The sequence below is a fragment of the Salvia miltiorrhiza genome, chromosome 6 (assembly GCF_028751815.1).
Source record: "Salvia miltiorrhiza cultivar Shanhuang (shh) chromosome 6, IMPLAD_Smil_shh, whole genome shotgun sequence".
NCBI lineage: Eukaryota > Viridiplantae > Streptophyta > Magnoliopsida > Lamiales > Lamiaceae > Salvia > Salvia miltiorrhiza.
Window position 1 is genome coordinate 1,900,323 of NC_080392.1, and position 22,942 is coordinate 1,923,264.

The following is a 22,942-nucleotide window of genomic DNA, read 5'->3' on the forward strand; positions in this document are numbered from 1 at the left end:
TTGAGCACCACACTGGGAAACTAACATCCGCCTCAAGAACCCTGAACATGATACACCAGCTCCACAATCTGCCCTTAATCTCCGAGATCAAATTTTGCACCTCCCAAACTTTCCCTTCAAAACGACTTATCATGGGAGATTAATGTAATATTTTTCTTTAAGTATTGATGTGATAAATTATGTTTTTCACCTTAGAACATGGTATAAAAAATGACATAAAATTTTCACATATTTTTATCTCTCATTTTTTCATAATAAATTTTCAACCAAAAATTTAAAATTATAAGCATGTTGAAAATCGATATAATAAGTGTAATAATGGCTAACGCAAAGTAGTATTGAATCTTTTATATATGTTCTAATTCGACTATTACTTGTAAACTCAATACAGTTAAATTTAAAATCATTGAAGCTCCTTTTATAAGAACAATAATATAACAACTATGTTTAGGGTTTAAACCACACCGCTCTCCCTTCCAATCTCCGAATAAATAGAAGAAGAATAGTAATATAGCAAACACTACAACCTAATATAATCCCACTTGAAATTCACTGTAGTACTAGTAAACGTACATACAATTTCATATAAGCAAATTTATTCACGTGACATCAGTTGTTTAATTTTCTATTCCCATTAGTGGGATTAGCTAGAATGTTACACACACATTTGTTAATGTTAAGACTCCGTGCATATTTAATTTGTTGAGTTTATATATATATATTGATGTTGTTTGGTATAAGTGGCACCTAATAGATTAAGTAAACAATTATTATAAAGATGTATATATAATCCTGTTTAAAGATTCTAACTTGATAGTGAGACTCCAAATGTGTATATTGATGTTGTTTGGTATAAGTGGCACCTAATAGCATTAAGTAAACAATTATTATAAAGATGTATATATAATCATGTTTAAAGATTCTAACTTGATAGTGAGACTCCAAATGGTACACAAAATTGTGTATTACTCCCTCCGTCCCGAGAATCTTCAGTCAATTTTTTTTGGCATGGAAATTAAGAAAATGGTATTTAGTGTGTTAAGTGTGATAGGTGAAAAAGTGAAAAAGGTGAATAAAGGAGAGTTTTTTTAACAAAAAATGAAATGACTCAAGATTCGTGGGACGGCCGAAAAAATAAAGTGACTCAAGATTCGTGGAACGGAGGGAATAATTAATTGCACCTCCACTGCACGTACCGTCAGCTGTTCACAAGAACCTTTGCTTTTAAGATATTTTTTGTTTTCCATCTTAATAAGTAGGAAAAATAAATTAAGTTCACAAAGTTGAGATAAGTTGTTATAATAAGGGTCTGTTTATTTTGACATAAAAGAAAAGAGAAGATATATTTCTACTTTATTTTTTTCACAATTTTCACATATTTATTATGATAGAAATTTTTTTGAGTGAAATATTTTCTCGAACAACTCATTTTTCACTCATTTTCTTTTTGATGTTGGATAATGGAGTATTATTTTGGATAGTGGTGTACAAAATATTTTCTAACATTTCTCATGTTTTTATCTCTAATAAACATATGATAATATATATATAGGGTGCGGTTATAGTGAGAACCACACTTATCGTGAGAACATAAGAACCATTAAAATCAATGCATCTACTATATAAATTAATGCATTCGCTATTAAATTTAATGCATCCGAAAATAATAGTAAATTTTTTGCTCCCTTCAGGATTCGAACCCAGGATCTGCATTCATCCACCAAGATGATGCATCCACCGTAGATCTTGATGATCGAATGGTTTAAAATGGTTATCTGTTCTAATTTTATTTAGTGGTTCTTATTTGAACCTCTCCCTATATATATATATATATATATATATATATATATATATATATATATATATTTTTTCTTATTCTATCATTTTTCAATAATTTTTTTACAATAAAAGTTAATACACCCAAATTGTTACATAAAAGGATGTTAAGAAAATAGATAGTTTAATATAGGGACAAAAACTAGCTCATTTAGTTGTAGGTGCAGCAAGCCACCGCGCCCTAGCTTCGACCAAGTTCGTTGAAGCCGTTGTTGTTTTAATATACTCCCCCGTTTTTTATTAAGTGTTCCCAACCGTCAAAATACACATACCAATAAAATAAGATATTTACATTTGTAACCTTAGTAATTATCATAATAAATGCATATGTACAGCTAATTATTATATTCATACAAGTATTAAATAAGAATAAAATAGGAAGAATGTCATAATTATACTCTCAAATTTTGAAATGAGACACTTATTAAGAAACAAGGATAATAGTAAAATAGGACACTTAATAAAAAACGGAGGGAGTACTAATTATATATATATATATATATATATATATATATATATTATTTAAATAAGATTTTTTCTAAAAGTAAATAAAGAAATATTATAATGATGTATAAATTTATCACCTAAAGTGAGAGTTACCTAAAGTGGGAGTTACGTATTTTATACTTTATTTGTTTTAAATGATACTCCCTCCGTCCCATGAAGCGTGACCCATTTCTTTTCGGCACGGAAATTAAGAAATTGATATTTTGTGTGTTAAGTGTGGTAGGTGAAAAAATGAAAAGATGAATAAAGGGTAAATTTTTTACTATTTTTAGAAACAGGTCAAGATTCATGGGACAACCCAAAAAGGAAAGTGGGTCACGCTTCGCGGGACGGAGGGAGTATATAATATATTTATCTCATTCTTTAAAAGATGGTATAAATTTATAATATCCTGTATAAAATTATATATTGCCCAAGAAAAACAAGTATTGCCTAAAATTTTATATAACCTGCTCAAATATTTATTATATCAAAGCAAATGATAAATAAAACTTATTCTATTTTTATACCTCAAAACTACGCACTGTATTAAGCGTTGGTCGGTTTGAATAACGTCGATTGTTTTTGAAAGATGATTTACAACTACTAATCGATGTTTATGAATAACAAACAAAAGTGGGTGGTGGCTTCGTTGAAAAAATAAAAAAAGTTGACATTAAATTCTTCTATTTTTGATAAAAATATTTAGCCACTTTCCCGAAGTGGGTAGTTTGGGAGAATTAATGGAAGTGGGTACTTTGTTTTCTTTTTTCATCTTTATTTTTTTCACAAAATATTGGGTACACCTGGGTGTACCGTACAACCGGGTTAACCCGTATCCATAATAGTATTATTTATATGGGTTGGGTCAAGATATGGATTCAAATCAGGGTATGGGTCAAAATTTTAGTGAAGGTATAACCCGGTTGTACGGTACACCCGAGTGTACCTAAGATCACCTCTTATTTTTTTCCCCCTTTTTTCTGAGTTACGTAGAATGAAATCTCCTTTTCGCACAAGAAAAATCTAATCTATTACAGGTTAAAGTATAAATCTTCAGTTAAAAATTAATTTTAAATTAATTATAAAATTGCGTGACAATATTGTAACTAAAATAAAGTTAAAAGTTTAATTAAATGCTATATTCGCTCTCTTCTCTTTTTTTCTTTTCTTCTTTTCTGTAATTTTATTCTCTTACAAAATCATATTATTTCGTTAATGAAAATATATTGAATATGTATTTTAAATAAATAATCATGACAAGCTTTAGTTTTGATAAATTATATGTAAAAAATGATTTAAAATGAGTAAATTATGATCACTTAAAGTGGTGAAACAAATTATATATATAAATTCAGTGAACGTGAAAGAATTGTTAAAAGTAATCTAGTATTTATTTTAAAGAGTGATGCTAAACTGCCACATTGTGACTGTCCACAAACTAGTTACATATAAAAAAATAGTTATTTATTGTATTGTTTACCTTTAAATTTTTTTTTTTTGTGATTTTTTAAAAAATAAAATAGAAATGAATTCTTTCTAAAAAATAAAAAGTAGCTAGCTATGTGGATAATACAATAAAATAATAAAATTATTTTTTATTAAAAATAAATTAACTAAATAATTTTTTTTCATATATAACTAGAAAATCTGTGGGCAGTCAAAAAAAAAAAGTCATAATGTAATTGTATAAATTTGTTATATTTTAAAATAATTATGTATTTGTATGCACAGGCGTGTAGGTACAATAAATTCATTGAATTATTGATAGCTTTTTGTAAAAGGAGAAGTTTGAACAAGAACAAACGAGAGGAAGTTGAAGAAATCCGGAGAAAGCAAAAGCCAAAAAAAATTCAACATCTAAAGGCCAAATTGGCCATTTTTTTAAATAGGATCAATGATAGTTCCCTATTTTCTTTTTTGATTGTCAAATTAAGAATATATATTTGCAATTTAATAAAAAATTTCCTCCATAGACTTTCCCAGAACAATAATATTCTCTTTATCCACGAAAGATATCCTAAGGGAGAGTAATACGAGTTTTAAGAAGACTTATGTTATTTATTTAGTTAATAGAGAAAGGGGCCCACAAATTATTACTAAAATAAATTATGACATCTTTTTTTGGAGACGGGCCAAAATAACAAATTATGGAGTATTTTTGTGGACGGGATGAGTATTTACTTATTCATAATTATATATATATATATATATATATATATATATATATATATATATATGAGTTCACCACCTGGGTTCGAATTTTTGAAGGAGGGGAAATTTTGTTTTTAAATAAAAATAAAAATTCGAGTACAGTTAATTACATAACTAATACGGTAATTTTATACGTCACTATATAGTGTTCTCAGTTCTCATTTTAAATTTCAATTGTCACTATATATATATTTAAGAGACATGAATATCGTTCCACATTTTTTTTTATCATGAGAGTCCTCTGTTGTCACGTATCATGTTTTTATTTGTCTACATAAACACAATGTGTGGTTCATATTTGAATTAATATTTGAAAAACTTGAGCTACAATGTTCATAGTAAAAATTATTATTACAATCTTAAATTCATATAATATGCTTGAAATATAATTATATAATTTAAATAACAAGAATAAATTAAGCAATGACACATATTATTGAGTATAATCGGGCGCGACTAAAGAGCCACTTTTTTTTTTTTTTCAGTAAAAGGCCGTGGATTATATTAAATCACGTTAAGAAATGTCTGTCAGCCAGCCTGAGAAGGCAGACCTTTAGACGGTTACACCAAAAGACGAAGCAGCAAAATTAGCTAAAGCATGTGCTTAAGAGCAGCTTCATAACACCTTATTTTACGATTTTGCAATTACATCACGTCCAAATAATTTAATTGTCTGTTCAACGTAGTCATGCTAAGTAAAAATCCCTTAAAATAATAATTTTAAGACAATTAATGCAAAGAAAAACTATTAGTTCTTTTTTTTTTGAGATAAAAGCATGAAATATTATAACTCAAGAAAGGTTTAACAGAACAATACTAATGTCCGCCCCATCATTTATCCTATTTTCGTCCGTCTCATACGATGTATCACGTTTATTTTGGGACATGACATCACTTTTTTGTTTAATCATAATAATTAATTTCTATATAATCACGATCAATTTAATTACAATCACTAATTTTTTACATGATGGTACTCTTTCTTCACTCAATATATTATTTACCAAACATTTTTAAAATTTGCATCGTCCCTTAAATGATAGTACATTCTTATAGGATGAACGGAGTATTATATTCAGATAAAACAGTAAATAAATTATTTTTTCAGAACAAAAAGGAATTCACAAATATGCAAGAATTACTTATCTTAAAAAATTTTGAAGCAAAAAAAAAAAAAAACCCAATAACCACACTTAACAGTATAATATATAAACAACCGTTCAATTTAATAAGTACTATTCCTTCCGTCCCACGGAAAGTGGTGCGTATTCTTTTTTGGGCTATCCCATCAAAAGTGGTGCATTTTTTTTTTTAATAATAATTTTACACTATAAATAATCTGACCTCACACACATTTACACACCATTACATTATAATCTTATTCTCCTTAAATTCCGTGCCCAAAAGAAGTGCACCACTTTCGATAGGACGGAGGGATTATAAAATCAACTGTTTCATAGAGTCGACATATAGCCTTTCCGGGCCGCAATAACTGGTAGTATATCCAAATAAGTGAAATGACATCTAAACCCTCGCCCACATTTTCCTTTTCCCCTCGAGAAACACGTGACTCAATACAAACTGCCAAGGCGTTAAAATTGTCTCCAAACTCTCTCCCTCTCTATATATATATACACACACACACATTGTATATACACACAACACACACACCCCACGCTGTCCATACACATAAATACAGCAATATAGCTTCTCCACTCCATTCACTTTCCTCTTCACTCAAACTCATTCACTCGAATCCCATCATGATTCTCTCTCTTCTCCTCATCCCAGCCCTAGGGTTTCTCATCTTCTGCCTCCTCCTCTCCTCCTCCTCCAACAAACTCTACGTCAACATCAAGAAATTGACACCCAAGCTCAGCCCCCCCAGCCTCGGCTGCCTCATCTCCTTCTACAAAAACCGCCACCGCCTCCTCAGCTGGTACACCGAGCTCCTGTCGGAGTCGGAGAATCAGACGATCGTGGTCCACCGCCTCGGCGCGCCGCGCACCGTCGTCACCGCCAACCCCGACAACGTCGAGTACATGCTCAAGACCAACTTCGCCAACTTCCCCAAGGGCAAGCCCTTCACCGAGCTCCTCGGCGACTTCCTCGGCCTCGGGATCTTCAACGTCGACGGCGAGATGTGGAGCGTGCAGCGGAAGCTGGCCAGCCACGAGTTCAGCACCAAATCCCTGCGCGAATTCGTGGTCCAGGTGCTCCGCGACGAGGTCGCGGCGAGATTGATCCCGATCCTCGAAAATGCCGCCGAGGATAATGGGGTTTTGGACATGCAGGAGATGTTGCGGCGATTCGCCTTCGACACCATCTGTAAAGTGTCGCTGGGGATGGACCCTTCCTGCCTCGACATGTCGCGGCCGGCGCCGCCGCTGTCGTCGGCTTTCGACGCCGCGTCGGAGCTCTCGGCCATGCGCGGCGCGGCGCCGGTTTTCGCGGTGTGGAAGCTGAAGCGGGCGCTGAACGTGGGGCCGGAGAAGGACTTGAAGGACGCCGTGAGGACCGTCCGCGGCTGCGTCGACGAGATGATACGCTGCAAGAAGGAGACGATGGCCGCCGGCGGAGGCGGCGGCGGAGGAGGAGGAGATCTTCTGTCGAGGTTTTTGGGGGCGGGGATGGAGAGCGAGATGGTGAGGGACATGGTGATAAGCTTCCTGATGGCGGGGAGGGACACCACCTCCGCCGCGCTGACGTGGCTCTTCTGGCTGCTGACGTGGCACCGCGACGCCGAGCGGCGAGCGGTGGAGGAGATCGGAGACGGATATGGCGGATCATGCGGTCGTGAATTGGGATTCGATGACTTGAAGGAGATGAACTTCGTCAAGGCCTGCCTGTGCGAGACGATGCGGCTCTACCCGCCGGTGGTGTGGGACTCGAAGCATGCGGCGAGGGACGACGTCTTGCCCGACGGCACGCCGGTTTTCAGGGGGAACCGGGTCACCTACTTCCCCTACGGAATGGGGAGGATGGAGGCGCTCTGGGGCAAGGACCGGCTCCGGTTCAGGCCGGACCGCTGGCTCGACGACGCCGGGGCGGTCAAGATGGTCAGCCCCTACAAGTTTCCGGTTTTCCAGGCCGGTCCCAGGGTGTGCCTCGGGAAGGAAATGGCGTTCATTCAGATGAAATACGTCGTGGCGTCGGTTCTCGCCCGGTTCGAGCTCGTTCCGGTTCGCCCCGAGCCGCCGGTTTTCGTCCCCCAGCTCACGGCTTACATGGCCGGCGGGTTCAGCGTTAGGGTTCGCCGGAGAGGGGGAGTGATGTAGTTAGGGATTGGCTAGTATTTGTAAACGTTAAATGATTAGGATCAAAATCAAGGGAAATTAGGATAATTGCGCAGTCTGTTGGTGAGACGTTTTTCCTTCGATTAATAAATTGGAGGTTAGATTCACCTAAAATGTTAAAATATGAGTGTAATAATACTAAAGAAAAAGAAAAAATCAAGGGAAACTAGTGATATAGAGGATAGGGTAAAAGTAAAAGTTGTATATGCGTGCAATTTTTAGTACTAGTATTATGTTATCTATTGTGTTTTAATTAGTTTCGAATTGTTCTCAAATTTGGTGCAAGAGATGGAAGTTTGTGATGATAATTTTTTCGATTACTTAAATAGATGGATTTTGTAGTGGTTTGTGGTGAGAATGTTGAATCTCCAATGTCAATACGTGGCGTTGGTGTGGGAAGTCTTTGAGGCACGTGGATGGACAACGGGAGAAGATTCGGCAATGTGTGTGGATATTACAATTAATTAAATCAAATTGTTCAGGAATGTTCAATTTATTTATTTATTTATTTATTCACTTGTTTGTACAATAAAAGTGCATCATTGTGTGTTGTGTGTTGATATTATCGATTTTTTTTAAATTCGTATAGTTCACAAAATAGAAACGATATTATTAATAAAGGGAGTATCATACAATTTTTAAAATTTATTTATAATAAAAAAAGTGCATCCTTCGTATATATACAAACAACTTGTAGCAAATTATTTATTTTGGTTCATAATCGGATATTTTTGCCTTTAAACTTTTATTTTTTTATAACAAATTAAGTTACTCAAATACTTAATACAATTATTATTAATTATAATATATAAAAATAACGGGTAATTGGTGTATAAATATATAAACTTTTACTCACTTTTAAGTATTTAACATGAACTTTAAATCATAGTTATAAATACACGAACTTTAAACTTATTAAAATTTTGACTCGTTTTTCATTTTTTTCTAAATTAAAACTGACTTGGAATGCTTGAATTTTGACGAAGACAATTTCTCGCAATATAAATTAATCTTCACCGTTCAATTTTTGATCCATTTTTTATATTTCGAATTTTTTAATTTGGCTTTCTGAATGATGAAATCGGCTTTCTAAAATTCCCAAATCTTAAAGACGAAATTTACTTTCTGAATTTGTGAAATTTGTAGACAAATTTTTATCATTTATGTTAAATACCAAAAATGAGTAAAATTCATGTATTTATAACTAGAATTTAAAATTTATGTTAAATACTAAAAAGTGAGTAAAGTTAATGTATTTATACACCAATCGTCCAAAAATAAATAGCCAACGACCTTCACCAAATGAACTTTATATTGGATGAATTAAAGATCCAACTTGATTTATTTAGACTCCTATATCAATACATACAATCCAGCTTGCTATCGACCTATTTGTAACAAAAAGTAGCGAATTTAGTTGTAATTATGTCAAATATATTCTAATGTAATATTTTTTTTGGGTGTCCGTGGTTCGTAAAAATAATACTACTATTTACATACCCACTCCGTCGTTGAATATTTTAAAGAAAGTCGGATTTTATTTTTACTTAGATAGGGCTCAAATATGAGAGTTGCTTTAGCAAATTTGATGAAGTATTTTCGTTTAGTATTTCATGGTAGCAATTTTTATTTTTTAAATATTTGTGGTACAGCCGTAGCAACGTTGAAATCCGAAATGAGTAGTGAGCACGTGTCATAGGTTTGGAAGAAGTGTGAGGAACGTGTATCCACAGCACAGAGCAATGTGTCATTTATAAAATGAGATCATCCGTCTCAAAATATAGTGTGTAGCACCGTGTACCATTTTTATTATATTATAATTTTTAATTATTTTTATTTAATTTTAATTTATTATACTTTTATATAATATAAAGATAATTAACAAAGGTTCACTCATCCATTTAGGATTTATAATTATTTTTTATATTTATTGAATTAATAGTAATAGATTATTTGGATTCATTAATTCAAAGTTAGGGTATATAATTTTTATTTTTATAAAAACTAATTTATAAAACGAAGAAATGAAGAGTGGTACACGTGCTACACACTATATTATGCGATAGAGGATCTCATCTGGTCATTTATATAACCGAATAATGTCAATTATAAGCAGTGTCATTTATATAATTTAAGTTATGATGCGAGTTTGGATCCGAATGCGGATTAGAATCAGAGTACGGTGCGGGTCAACCCCGTTGTACGGTACACTCAGGTGTAAAAAGTATACATAAGAAATATATATTATTTCATTTAAAAGTAAATCATAATCATAATCATCTGTAAACTAAATTAGTTTTAACGGTGATTTTTATCCCAATATATCCTAATGGGAAAAGAAAAAAAAGGGAAATACATTTTTTTTCAATTGGATTTTTTTTGGATTTCGAAGAGATCCCAATAGATTCAGCCCAGAAACTCTTTTAGAAAAAAATTCAAATGACACAGAAAGAAATTTTGAAAAGAAAATTCTAATGAATACAATAGATTGAGCCCACGAGGAGTAAATATATTGTTTGTTTCGGAAACATTAATAAAATCACAGAAAAAATTAGGATTTAATACCTATAGGATTTTATTAATTTCAAAAATCCAAACGAATATTAAATTATATGTTCGCGATATAAAGAACTTTTTATAACTTAAATAGAAAATGTACAGTTTAGATTTTTGAAAACTAATGTTAAAAGATGAAGTGTGTAAAATACGTCTTTTAAAAAAATCAAAATATATCACAAGGTGATATTATATTACTAAATGAAATTTCCCACAAAGAACAAATATATTTGAAGTAATTATGCTTAGCTATTAAATCATATGGTTTAATTAAGTTTAGAATGATAAAGAATTATGCATACTACAAATGATGTAGTTTGTATATGGACAGATATGTGGCAAAAGATGTCCTTTGTTCCTATGTTTGGCATTAACGCGAGTGAAATATTACAGTTATTAATTTGTATAATGATGCTTATATACATAGGTGGTTAGATTACAAATTCATTTTAAAATAAAAAATTATGAATTTGAATACATGATGGATTCGCCATGAAAATAATAATTTCTTTTTAAAAAAATGTTCACTTGAAATTCGAACTCAAAACTAGAAGTTAATTCAGCAAAGCAACGAATACACTGTAAGTTTTTACAATTAAAAAAAAGGCATAATTTTATATGTTAGAACGAGTTTTTATTTACCAAATTCAAAAATTATAATAACACAAATTTTAATAAAAACGAGGACCACTTGTGAGGAATGCATCAATATTTTATCAGAACAACTCATTTTGGTGCCTGCGGAATTTATTAGCTATATTATGTCATTTTGTCCCTTCTATTTTAATAAGGTTTTTCCAATCATCCATAAATGTGCATTTGTCAACTCTGATCATTTTGCCCTCGAGCTTCAAGTCAACTTCATGTTAATTACGTAGACAAGAAGGTTAAATATTTACTCCCTTCGTCCCGTTCCACTCTACGTGGCTCAAAATTTTTCGATATAAAAATTAAAAAATTAATGAGAAGTTATAAATTAGTTAAAAGTGGTGGGACCTACACTTTTTAAAGTGTTAAATTTTTCCATTTATAAAAATAAGCCACTTATAGTGGGACGATTCAAAATAAAAATACATGCCACTTATAGTGGGACTGAGAGAGGAGTATATATTACTAATTACCCCAATATATAATTAAGTGTATTCTAAGAGATCTCCTAATATTTAAAACGTAATATTTTGGTACTTGAAATTAAGAGGTTACAAAATCTCAAACAGGCTCTCCGTTCAGAAAAAAAATTGTCACAATTTTATTTTCGGTCTGTTCACAAAAAATTTATTACTTTTATTTATAATACTAGTACGTTTCTTTTACAAAAAATTATAGGACTCGATCACTTCCTATCAATTTTATCTTTTAATTACTTTTTTTTTCGGAGTGGGATAGGAAGGGAGTATTAAATTATATATCATATTTTAGCATAATTTCCTTTATGAAACAATGCAATGAATATAAGATGGCCTCAAATTAAGAAGTACCTCACGTTAGTTCGACCAGCCATAATTTAATGCTTTAAATAAATCTTTCCCAAAACGTACCAACCTTCATATATGTATATATTAAAGTCATCTTCTTCATATGGTTCTCTTTGTTGATACGTATTTCATTTATTTAAAAATTCTGTTTTGATTTACATAGTGAGTGGTGCCAAAGATTTTGAGCCCCTCTTTTTATCTTCGTCTTCTAATTTTTTATGCTTCAAAATCTTCTCGCATTCATTTCTCTCAGATCGTGTTCATTATTTTATAACTTTTCTGTGAGTTGCATTTTTAACTGAAAATATTATAGTATTTCTTATGATCATGAGAGAGGAATTTCATAATTGCTCAAACCATATAATATGCTTTTCTCTAGTATTTTATTTAGTTGAGATGGGTCAGCCATTGCATCAAACTAATATGTATTTGCCCTTCTAGAAAAATGGTATGATTCTGAATCTGGAAAATAATTATGAATGCAGCAAAGAATATAACTGGTTTGCAAGTACAAAACTAGAATTTTGACTCTGACTTAGCATGGGGGTGGGGTGGGGTGGGTTGGGGGGGGGGGGGGGGGGGGCAAACCACCCCAACAATATTTAAACAACACAGTACAGTAGTATTAATTAGTAATTAAAAGTGTAAGTGTTTATGGTTTTTCTAGAAGTGGTGTATCTTTCTTTATTTCGTTTCGACATCACCCACAACTACACCTATTATTGCCACCAAAATAATTTAACAAATTTGGACGTGAATTAGGTGCGTTATTCAATTCAAAACCAATTAATTTGGTAAAACACATATCCACAAATCCTTGTAATTTTAACTTTTGCTTTATTAAGCCCTTTACAAATTTTTACTATTTTAATGGGGCCTCGTACTTGTTTATAGCACGTGATTTCATCAAATTCTTATTTAATGGATCCAATTTTTAACGAAGTATAATAATAGAATATGTGTCATTTAAATAACAGAATAGTTAACGAATTAATTGTATCGGTTAAATAAGAATTCGATGAAATCGAATACAAAAAGTTCGAGGATCTACTAAAATAAAAAAATGATAAAAGGGACCTAATGAAACAAAAACTAAATAGTACATGGACTTGTGGATATATATGTTGCCATTAACTTTAGCCATCCATACCAATTCTTCTTCCAATACAATATTTAATGTCATAGTAGAATAAAGTATCGAGGCTAGTGTTGGACTCTATCTCCGTATGATAATATTGTGCGAAGGCCCAATCACCGGCCCAAATTGTTGCATCGGCTCATGGCCCAAACCCGCAACCCGACCGGACGCGTTGGCTCGGTGCAGCGTGAGCCTACACACGCCAAACCGCTCCAATGTATTATGTTTGTTTAGTACAAAAGGGAGTATTATGTTTCTTTAGTACAAGTTCAGAGATGCAAAAGTCTTAATTTGTATTGCACAAAATTTGTGTTTTTTTTTGCCATTGTGGTTCATCCATAGTAAATAAGGTGTTTCACATTTTTCTTTTTTTAAATATAAATAGCTACTTTTATACTGTAGAGACAAAAAATAATGTAATTCTCACGATAACCAACCCCTCATATAAACAATCCTATCAAATAAAATTTAAATTTCAGATTGACTTGAAGAAAAATTTAATGGTCAGTAGTGTTGCCACCGGTTCAGAAACCATCGGTTCCGGGCTGAAAAGATCATGAACCTGAACCGGCCCGGGGTAAAGTAATGAAGCATGGCTCAAGTAATACAATGATCCTTGAAACATGTTTAAAGTCAGAAGCAAAATAAGTGTAGCAGAAGAAGCAATGGTGTGTCTAGAGATGGTAAAAAACATGAGAGAGAGAGAGAGGCCTACACAGAGATGGGCAAAAAATAACTAATTGATCATATGTGCATAATGACTAAGTGCCCTTCCTAGCATAACACTGCTACTAATACATGGAATGACAAGAACTCACAAGTTTTGTCTTCCATCGTTGCAAAATGCCGATGATGAGTTAAATGGAGTCGGCTATACAAACACAGCTCGCCCGTCACAACTACTCCTACTTGTTTCCAGCAGCGTCACTTCCAACAGCAGGCTTGCGATTTAAGTACCGGATAACCGCATCCTCAATCCTGCAAAATGCATAAAAGGTGGATAAGCACCAACACCAAAATCATTACATCCAATCATTATTCAGATGATGGAACAAACTGCTAGGGAATCATGAACACTAGATACTGCTCCAGCAGAACTAAAATGAACATCGACCAAGAACATACATAAAAGTACATTAATGCAATTTGCACGGTGAGTTCTAACTGCAGATTAGAGGGCACGTGATATGGAATTAAATGGAGAGGATGAAAGAATTTTACCATGGTTGATCATAGAATTCTGCCCGACGCTCTTTCTCTGCATCACGGCCAGCATCGGCAGAAGCAACTTTCAAATCCCTGGCTTGAGAAGTGATCAAGGCATTTATGAACTCTGCAGGTGACTGACTAAATCCAAGAAAGAAAGCACGCCGGCGGCAATGCTCGTGTATCTTCTTCAAAGCAGAAGAAATAGCTTCATCACAAGAATCAATCGATTGGTTCTGCTCTAAACTAGTCAAGAAAGTCGATTTACCCTCTAGTGACAATGGAACGTCAACCAGAACATCATAACAAGTATTCCCAGATGGACTAACCCCGGAAAGCTTCACCCTATGCTCCAAATGTATGGGCCCAGGTGGAGTGAGGTGCGGTGTAATCTTTTGAGGAACAGTGGAGAATTTCAATTTATCTTCACCAAAAACCTTCCTTAGAGGCGGATCACACATGAAAAAAGAAGCTTCACCGGGAATTTGCAATTTTTTCGTCTTTACATATTGCCAAAGTGCCGCCATTATTCTGGGACGTGTCTCCACCTCAATCCCAAGAACTTCCTGCAATGCTGGAGACAACTTAAACCTTTCAGGTTCATAATTCATCTCCAATCTAATAATTGCTGTGAACTCCTTGTCGCCTTTTCTCTTCACCTCAAAACCTTCATGAAGCGCTGGTGATCGAGAACTCTCCCATAAGATCACATGATTATCAGGATACAAATTCTGATCCAAGTATATAGTGATTTTCTTGAAAAAAGATGATAACTTTGGATACGAACACTTTGGTTTCTTCATCTGTCCTTCCACAATGGGATCCTTGCCATCTTCTAAAATTCGTCCAATTAGCCTAAGAGACCATGAAGGTGGCTCAGAATTTCCCTTATCTGTACTTGTATCTGTTTGGTTAGCATAAGTATTGAAGACATATATGCGAAGAAACTTTTGAACCCGGACAGGGTTTTTCAGAGATTCCGTAATGTCAGTCTTCTTTCTTACAAGTGCAGCATCTACACGAGACTCAAATTCAAGCAATTGAGTGTAAAGAGCACATTCTGGAAATAATGCTGCAACTTTTTCTGGAATTACTTTATCAGGAAGCTTTCGCTTCCCTCTACGCACAGCAGGGGCCAATTCCATAGTTTTCATAGGAGAAGCGGTGCCCTGGCCAGAGGCTCCCCCAGAAGGCCGAGAAGGAGGCTTGTGAAGGCGCTTGGCTGTTCCAGCCACACCAGAACCCGGTGTGGACACGGGAGGGGATGAGATGCTGATGTTAGCATTTCCCTGGGGTGAGGCCAAGATTTGTGAAGGAGCTTGAACTTGCCCAGACTGAGCTTGGACAAATACCTGAGGTTGAGCTTCAGATAGTTGGAAATGTCCTGTGAAATAGGGCCTTCCCGCATGCTGAAGATGAGACTGATGGGGTACCTGTTGTTGGTTATTGTTCATGGATATTTGTATCGGCATCTGCATTTGCATTTGCATCTGCGTCCCCCCTGCATTTGCAAAACTTATATTTCCTCGAATCGGATTGTTATTGCTGTTTGGATTATGCTGGTTCATTGTCGTTTCAAGCCTACAGCACGGATACATAAAGCAAAGTCATTCCAACGCAACGCTGTTTTGCATCAGTCATGGACAAACTAAGACAAAGATCAAGCGAACATCCAAAACATAGTCACTCACACTCCCAAAGAAGAAGAAAAAAGAAGTCTTTTGACACCAAGAGTCGTACATTACCTTAAAAACAACTCAACTACAACAAATATCAAGTCACCTCTTTTATTGAAATCTATAAGCTATATTAAAACACATTTGACAGCAGTTCCTCTTATTTTCTTCATCATTTAAATTTACACTATATGACCATCTATTGCAAATTTGCAAGTGACAAATCAGATTTCTAATAAGAACTCTGCCCTACTTTCACTGAGGAAAAAAAAATTGAGAAAGCATAATGGCGCGTCTACAAAAATCTCTCTCCATCTCCAAAGACAAATTATCTCAATCTCAAATGTCCCCCCCACCCCCACCCCCCCCCCCCCAAAAAAAAAAAAAAAAAAAAAAAAAAACCAGCATTGACAAAGCAAAAATCCAGAAGAAGAAAAAAAATAACCCTTATCTCCGCTTTCTTTCAGTGAATACGTTTGTTGGCTCAATTACCACAGGCGAACATGAAAAAATTTATTTATTATATATATAAAAATATATGTATGTATTCTATCAATTGATTTAACATATTTACCTCAACCCTTCCGAATCTACAACATGTGCGCAGCTCCCGTCGCCGAGTGTGCTATTTCCTCTTCGATTTGTGTCAGATATCGGTGAATTCAGGTTTTATGAGAATATATCAGGAGAATTGCTGGGACACTCGAGGGTTTTTGCAGTACATACAATGGGATTAGCAATAACAGTAAGAATTATGCAACAAGAAGAAAGCTCGAAGGTTAGGGAAATTGTACGTCGATAATCACAGATTTGAAAAATTAAATCAACAGATGATGCGAAGATTGACCACCCATTATTTTTTGGGGAGAGTAGTTTAAGAGGAGTATGGTGAAGAAGAAGAAGAAGAAGAAGAAGAAGAAGAAGACGACGACGCTGCGTTGAGAAGTTTTTTGGGGAGAGTAGTTTCTCTTAAATTGAATTTTTCCAACATTATTTTGAATTGGGTTTGAACTTTGGATTTATTTGTTGCGTTATTGGGCTATTTTGCGACTTTTTTTTAGGAATATTTTGCGACTTTATAAATAGTTTCTTATATATTCCATCTATTTCCTAAAATTATGTATTTATTTCATTTTGTGTACGTCCTCTAAATATATACTATATTTTTTATTTTTAAATACCATCCTATATATAATTTAAATAATTTCATTTCATAATTTACACTTATTTTCTCATAATCAATTTAACAATTCCCTCGATGTGAGATTATCTCCCCATTATCAATGCAAATTATGCAATCAACAATCAAAATTTGATTCCCTGCACATATTTAGTGAACGGAGGGAATATTTTGGAAGAATCACAATTTTATCATATACTAGCAATATCAAGGATGATACATGCAAGTGATGGCATGTAAATTTTCAAACTATTTTTGACATGACTCTATAATTTTTGACATGGCACACACCACACGTATCTTAAAATAGTTAAACGACGTCACTCTCAAATCTCTCTCAACATGAAAATTATCTAAAAAATGCTCAATTCGTACAATTGCCGCTCGTCGACGACAACAATAGTATCGCCGCCCCGGGTTTCACATCTGTAGAGATTGCATGCTTGCACAGTCTGAATGAATAATGACATTTCATTTTGCGAATGAAATAGTTTTGTGTTACAGAATTGGAAAGCTGAGAATCCCATGTCCAAAACTCTTGGGTTTGAAACATCATCTTCATACTAGACTACACAGAGTCACATTCTTAGCAAAAGATATAAAACAGCTGCAGATGAACTCTCCAAGCTATCGAGTTCATGGTTGTGCAGCTTCGAGAAGCTTCTCGTACACCTGTCGGGCTGTCAAATCTTCCACCTGCTTCACAAATTGTACGGTCACTGTCCAGAAAAATGCAGGCATTTCAAAAGTTCAAACTTAAAGCAGAGAGCATGAATATGAACATCCCTAGCTACCTTCTCTCTTCTTTATCCATCTACTTCTTTTTAGACTAGTTTCTACTTTACCCAACTCATGCAGAAGCATTTCTTGCATTATCGGTTCATCTCTCTTTCGATATAAACAATATTAACCTCCGCCAAAAAGTTCAGGTTTCAACGTCGCCAAACCCAAAGAATTTGGTAATTGATCGACACAACACAAGACAAACTGTTAAAAGATAAAACTCAGGATCAAATGCTAGTGTCCAACGTACCACCAGGAGCTTTGATTTGTTATTCCACCCTCGTTGAAGTGTCATCTGGCTTAATTTTAGACCCAACACCTGTATCGAAACTTACCAGATTACTCGGAATTTCAAGTTATAAACTGAAGCGATTCCAGGAAAAGATTACTTTGTGTACCTTCCCCATGAATTCCAAAAGTTCATTGTTAGCTTCTCCTCGGGCAGCAACTGCAGCTACAGTAACTCGAACGTCATCAGCGTTTACTCCTGAAAAGTTAAGGAATAGCGTTATAAGCATCAAATACATTCTTTTCTAAAGTTTCCCTATGTGAAAAGCATCATCTATGAAACAGGTAAATTAGTTATCAGACAATCAATCAGGGAAAGCTTAGCTAGGTGTTGGGGTTCATTTATTAATTGTAGATGTATACCACAGAAAACTTACCTAGTAGTAATATGATTATATTTCCAAAATGAGATCACAAAAGTACTCCTAACACAATCGTAAGACAATTTCGGAAAAAACTACTTGTAAAAGTTGTAACTTGGAAGATTGTTAAGGTGTCTATAATTAGAGCATCTAACAGCAGCACCTAATTCCATTTACCATGATAGGAGTCCTAACATCATGCCGAATATTCCTTTCTTTTCATTTCAGACTACACACATATGACAAATTTATTTATGCTGCAACTGTAAAAATTATATGAGCCTTGTACTCCAACCAAGCATAGAAGAATGAGAAGGATGGACTATCATTAGCAACAGAAGTGCATCATTGATGTAACCATTGCATTTCTTTTGATAACAGATTACTTTTTACATTCTTCCCCATTTGAATACGTACACAAGAATTGTATTTCATATACAGAGTTCATCTAATTATTAATGTAAAAAGTCCGCGGACAGACAAAATTTTGACAGCCAATACCAAATTTTCAAAACCCAATTAATGTCAAAACTCCATAAACTTATATTCTCTAACATGGAAATTTTCAAAACCAAATTAACATAAAAATTTAGTCATAAGCATATTCTGTTCTGTAAGAAGCTATCAGGTTAGTGTTGGCAAGGATTTTAAGGTTAAATACAACACAGATGTGGTCAAATGCATTATTAGGAAGCCTTACTCGTGATTGCAGAACGTTGTGCACGGTCTTCAACTTCTATGGCTACTTGCACAAGACCGCCTTCCAATTGTGATATGCAAGGTGGAACAGGAGCATCCTAGAGCATACAGTAAAGATTACATAACAACCTACCAAAACAATTATCTGATGGGAGAGAACTTCAAGGATCAACCAGAAGAGAAAAAAAATGCATGCTACTAGGAAGCAAAAAAAAAAATGAGATTAAGAATTGTCACAGAACTGCAATTCAGAAAATCTGAAACTGCATAGATCCTTCTTGCATATCTGGTATAATAAGGACATGCTTGGTATGATGAAATGAGGAGGGAATGTAATGGTGATTCCTAACTCCATTACATTCCTATGCTTGGTACATTTTTTCTTAGGAATCACCACTCCTACTTGTATGGGAATAGCCATTTCTTCCACCTGCCATGGTATTAGTCATTCCATTCCCAAGGTTTGTTATTCCTTTTCCACACTCCATTCCATCATACCAAGCATGTCCTAAGAGACTTAACAAAAAGTGACCGATTTAAGATTTCAATTCATCTTGCCTGTGGATTAGTTTCAGCAGCAATTGTACTGAGCGCACCATCAACTACATATATGTACGAAGCAGACTCCAGGTCTTCTTCTGCACGATAGCAAACAAAAAGCTCACAACCCACACAATTCATTCGATACTGCCTCTCCACTTTCCCTTCACCACTGGATTAAAAAGGCACCATCATAAATAAGATCATTGTGAATTCAGATCAATATAAACTACTAAATAGCAAAGCCGGAAAAAATGATTAACTATCTAGATTATCTTCAATTGCTAACAGAAATTGATTAAACAATCATTACCTATTTAAATGTACACGATACATTATATTAGATGAAACTACAAACAGCAATAAAAACCCAGTTAATGCACATTAAGCAGGCTAGGAAGAACGCTACTATTTAAATGTGTCCTTTTCTCTCCGTTTCAAATTTATAAATTATTGTGAAGTATTTCCCATGAAATATAGGGAAGAATCACAGCATAGTGATTATGCACCAGATAATACTAAAATAGATTTGTATGATACACCAAAGCTAACAGAAAATTACCGCTTTAAGAGGATCTTTCCTGCTTCGCTAGTATTCAGCCTTGCAAGATGCTTCTTCCTGTCCAAAACATACGCATTGTCTGTTTTTCTTTTGGGCATTTTCTGCAATTGTGTATCTAAAAATATGCTTTAGTGTATAGATACAAACCTTTAATCACATTTCAACTGACGGAAAACTAAGCAGGAAGAGAAAATGTTATATATATAACACGAAAAAGAAAACTATAAGATATCAGAATCCCAAATATGTAAGGGCAAGTTAGTCTAAGTTCGCGCCTTCAGTAAATTACTCCAGCACTTGAATGTTAAAATACAAATATACAGAGATCAAGATAACACAGACTGGCAGGTTAGGCTCAAAGATTGGAACTTATGTGCAGATGCATGAAATTTGTTTATTTATTCTTCTATGAAAAAGCAAAACCTGTGACTTTGGAAAATAATGGAAGGGTTTGAACCACTAACCTAACCTCCAATTACTAATCAGTAAGGCAAGGTACAGTCTCTTGGTTAGAGTTAGCATGATGCTTATAATACTATGTTTCTCTCACGAGGAATAATATAATATTGTGTAGAGCATAAGGAGATGAAGACCAGCACAAAAATATTATATTTCTCTCGAATGCATAAGTTTACACGATCAAGGAGCATACATGTATCTAGAAACGGCTTGTGTGAATCATATAGTGGAATTTTTTTGAAATGAATATTATTAAGTAATCCCAAACGAAAATCTGTGAGAAAGGTTTTGTTCTGCCAAAAAAATATTATACTGTTGCTACTTTGATTTTCTGCAAAATAAGCTGTTAGTTACATGCCAAAACACCAAGTAGTTATTGTGTCGCAGGAAATTAAGATTTGTGCTTAATAACCTATCAATTCAAAGATTTAAATTTCAGTAAGAGGGAACGCAAATAAGATGAACTCGGATAATACGGATTATTAGACACCCTTCACAAAATAATTTCAAATTCAGAAAAAAAGAATCTTAACATAATCAAAATAATTAGTACACAAAGAGATTAGTTGTTATACAAGTGCAATAGGGTTATCAATCCAATATTTTTAATTTATGAGCTCACATTTAAATATTATGAGTAACTTCAAGAAATTGTGCACCAAAATGATTAAACACACATACATGAAATTCAACATAGAATCAACAAAATACCCCACAACAGAAGCCAGTCAAATAATTAGCCCCAAAATAAGTAAGTAAATGGATGAAATTGCAAAACAGAGTGAGCTAGAATGATGGTTGCACGAGGTAGAAGATGAAAAGGGAGTGGAGGGAGTAACGTACCGGTGATGAGGACATGGGAGCCGCAAGGCTTGCAGTAGTAAACGAAGAGATCGGAATCAGGGCCTTCCGGCAAAGCGTCCTCGCTAGAATACGTATGCGTCGTTCGCTTCGGCATCTCTCTCTCTCGACGTACACACTATATATACCGCTGACAAATGCAAATGCAAATTCAAACTTCAAAATCTGAGATGTGTTGTTGCAGTAGAGAGAAAATTATGGTTTAGGATTTTGCGATCGAGGTCTTCAGGTTTTCGGAAGGGCTTGCTTACAGTAATTTTTGGGGATAATTTGAAATTTCATAGACTACCAAAGTAACCAAACTATTGTATAAATTGCATATTATCTTAAAAAATAGCTCTACAATACATCATCTTTTAATTTAATTGCAATATATAAAATTTATGTTTTCTTTTAAATATAATAATTAGGGTTAATTACTACTTTCAACAAATTTTAGTTTAAGGAGTAGTTTTTAACTTTCATTTTTTTTGTTTTTATAGTGTGAATTTGAGAAATTATCTAATTATAGCTAGAATCACACTAAAACTATGACAGTAGTTTTTCTTTAACAAAATTAAGCTTGAAATGATAACATTAAATTGCACCAGTGTGATCTTTATTTAGTAGTATATTATTTTACATTAAATGAGATTTGTAATGATAGATGTCTGATCTATATTGGACCACCAGCGTGGTCAAAATTGCACCTGAAAGTTAGTGCAACGATGCCAACTTCCAGGCTCGATTCCGATCATACTATTACCCACCATTAGAAAAAAAAGGAAATTAGTGTATAATATATTAGGCTTTCATTTTGTGACAAGACACTTTATCCTAATAGTTCAAAACATTATGCTCATAAGAAGGTTTTTGGCTTTGATGCATTGGATAGAATCTAGCTAGTCTCATGATGCGTTTGTCACGTATGATTAATCTCGTTTTATGAATCTTGAACTTTTTTTAACGATAAAATTAATCTTATATCAATTCAATTTCTTATATTCTCGACTTAATTTAATCTCGACTAGTTTAACACTTTAAATTTTACTACTCCCTTCGTCCCAGTCCAATAGGCTCAGTTCTTTTAGGCACGGAGATTAAGAAACTCAATTTTTGATAGATAAATAGTGTAGCCCACACAATTTTAACCTTTTAAGTATATCCCTAATTTTTGTTAATTACCTTTGGTTCCCTTATCTCATTTTAGTAAAAATAATTATTTTTCGTAAGGATTTTGTTTTAAGAAAAATTATCCACTTTTATTTTTTATTTTAAGAAAGGATTTTATTTTACAAAAAATAATTATTTTATAGTATTATCCACTTTATAATTATTTTTTGTAA

General features: G+C 33.9%; 4 protein-coding genes across 6 annotated transcripts in view; 1 reads left to right on the plus strand and 3 right to left on the minus strand.

Moving 5' to 3' along the window:
- Positions 1 to 22,942, minus strand: part of LOC130987821 (uncharacterized) — a 551,243-nt gene that overhangs the window by 401,317 nt on the left and 126,984 nt on the right. The window lies entirely within an intron of this gene.
- Positions 6,199 to 8,140, plus strand: LOC130987799 (cytochrome P450 94B3-like). Its single transcript, XM_057911482.1, has one exon. The coding sequence runs from the start codon at positions 6,300 to 6,302 to the stop codon at positions 7,812 to 7,814; it is 1,515 nt and encodes a 504-aa protein (XP_057767465.1). The 5' UTR covers positions 6,199 to 6,299; the 3' UTR covers positions 7,815 to 8,140.
- LOC130987797 (SWI/SNF complex component SNF12 homolog) lies at positions 13,447 to 16,823 on the minus strand. 2 transcript variants are annotated; one of them, XM_057911479.1, is made up of 4 exons: positions 16,458 to 16,733; positions 15,641 to 15,788; positions 14,223 to 15,559; positions 13,447 to 13,979 (listed from the first exon to the last, which is right to left on the minus strand). In XM_057911479.1, exons 2-4 carry the CDS (start codon positions 15,773 to 15,775, stop codon positions 13,907 to 13,909), a joined length of 1,545 nt encoding a protein of 514 aa, XP_057767462.1. In that variant the 5' UTR covers positions 15,776 to 15,788; positions 16,458 to 16,733; the 3' UTR covers positions 13,447 to 13,906. The 2 variants fall into 2 exon arrangements, with proteins under 2 accessions (XP_057767462.1, XP_057767461.1); XM_057911478.1 differs by having other exon boundaries at positions 14,223 to 15,788; positions 16,458 to 16,823.
- On the minus strand, positions 17,521 to 21,919 carry LOC130987816 (UPF0235 protein At5g63440). Of its 2 annotated transcripts, none has more exons than XM_057911500.1 (7): positions 21,600 to 21,919; positions 20,298 to 20,398; positions 19,754 to 19,907; positions 19,197 to 19,293; positions 18,245 to 18,333; positions 18,097 to 18,165; positions 17,521 to 17,759 (listed from the first exon to the last, which is right to left on the minus strand). In XM_057911500.1, the coding sequence occupies exons 1-7, from the start codon at positions 21,612 to 21,614 to the stop codon at positions 17,700 to 17,702; spliced, it is 585 nt and encodes a 194-aa protein (XP_057767483.1). In that variant the 5' UTR covers positions 21,615 to 21,919; the 3' UTR covers positions 17,521 to 17,699. The 2 variants fall into 2 exon arrangements, with proteins under 2 accessions (XP_057767483.1, XP_057767481.1); XM_057911498.1 differs by having other exon boundaries at positions 20,298 to 20,412; positions 21,600 to 21,917.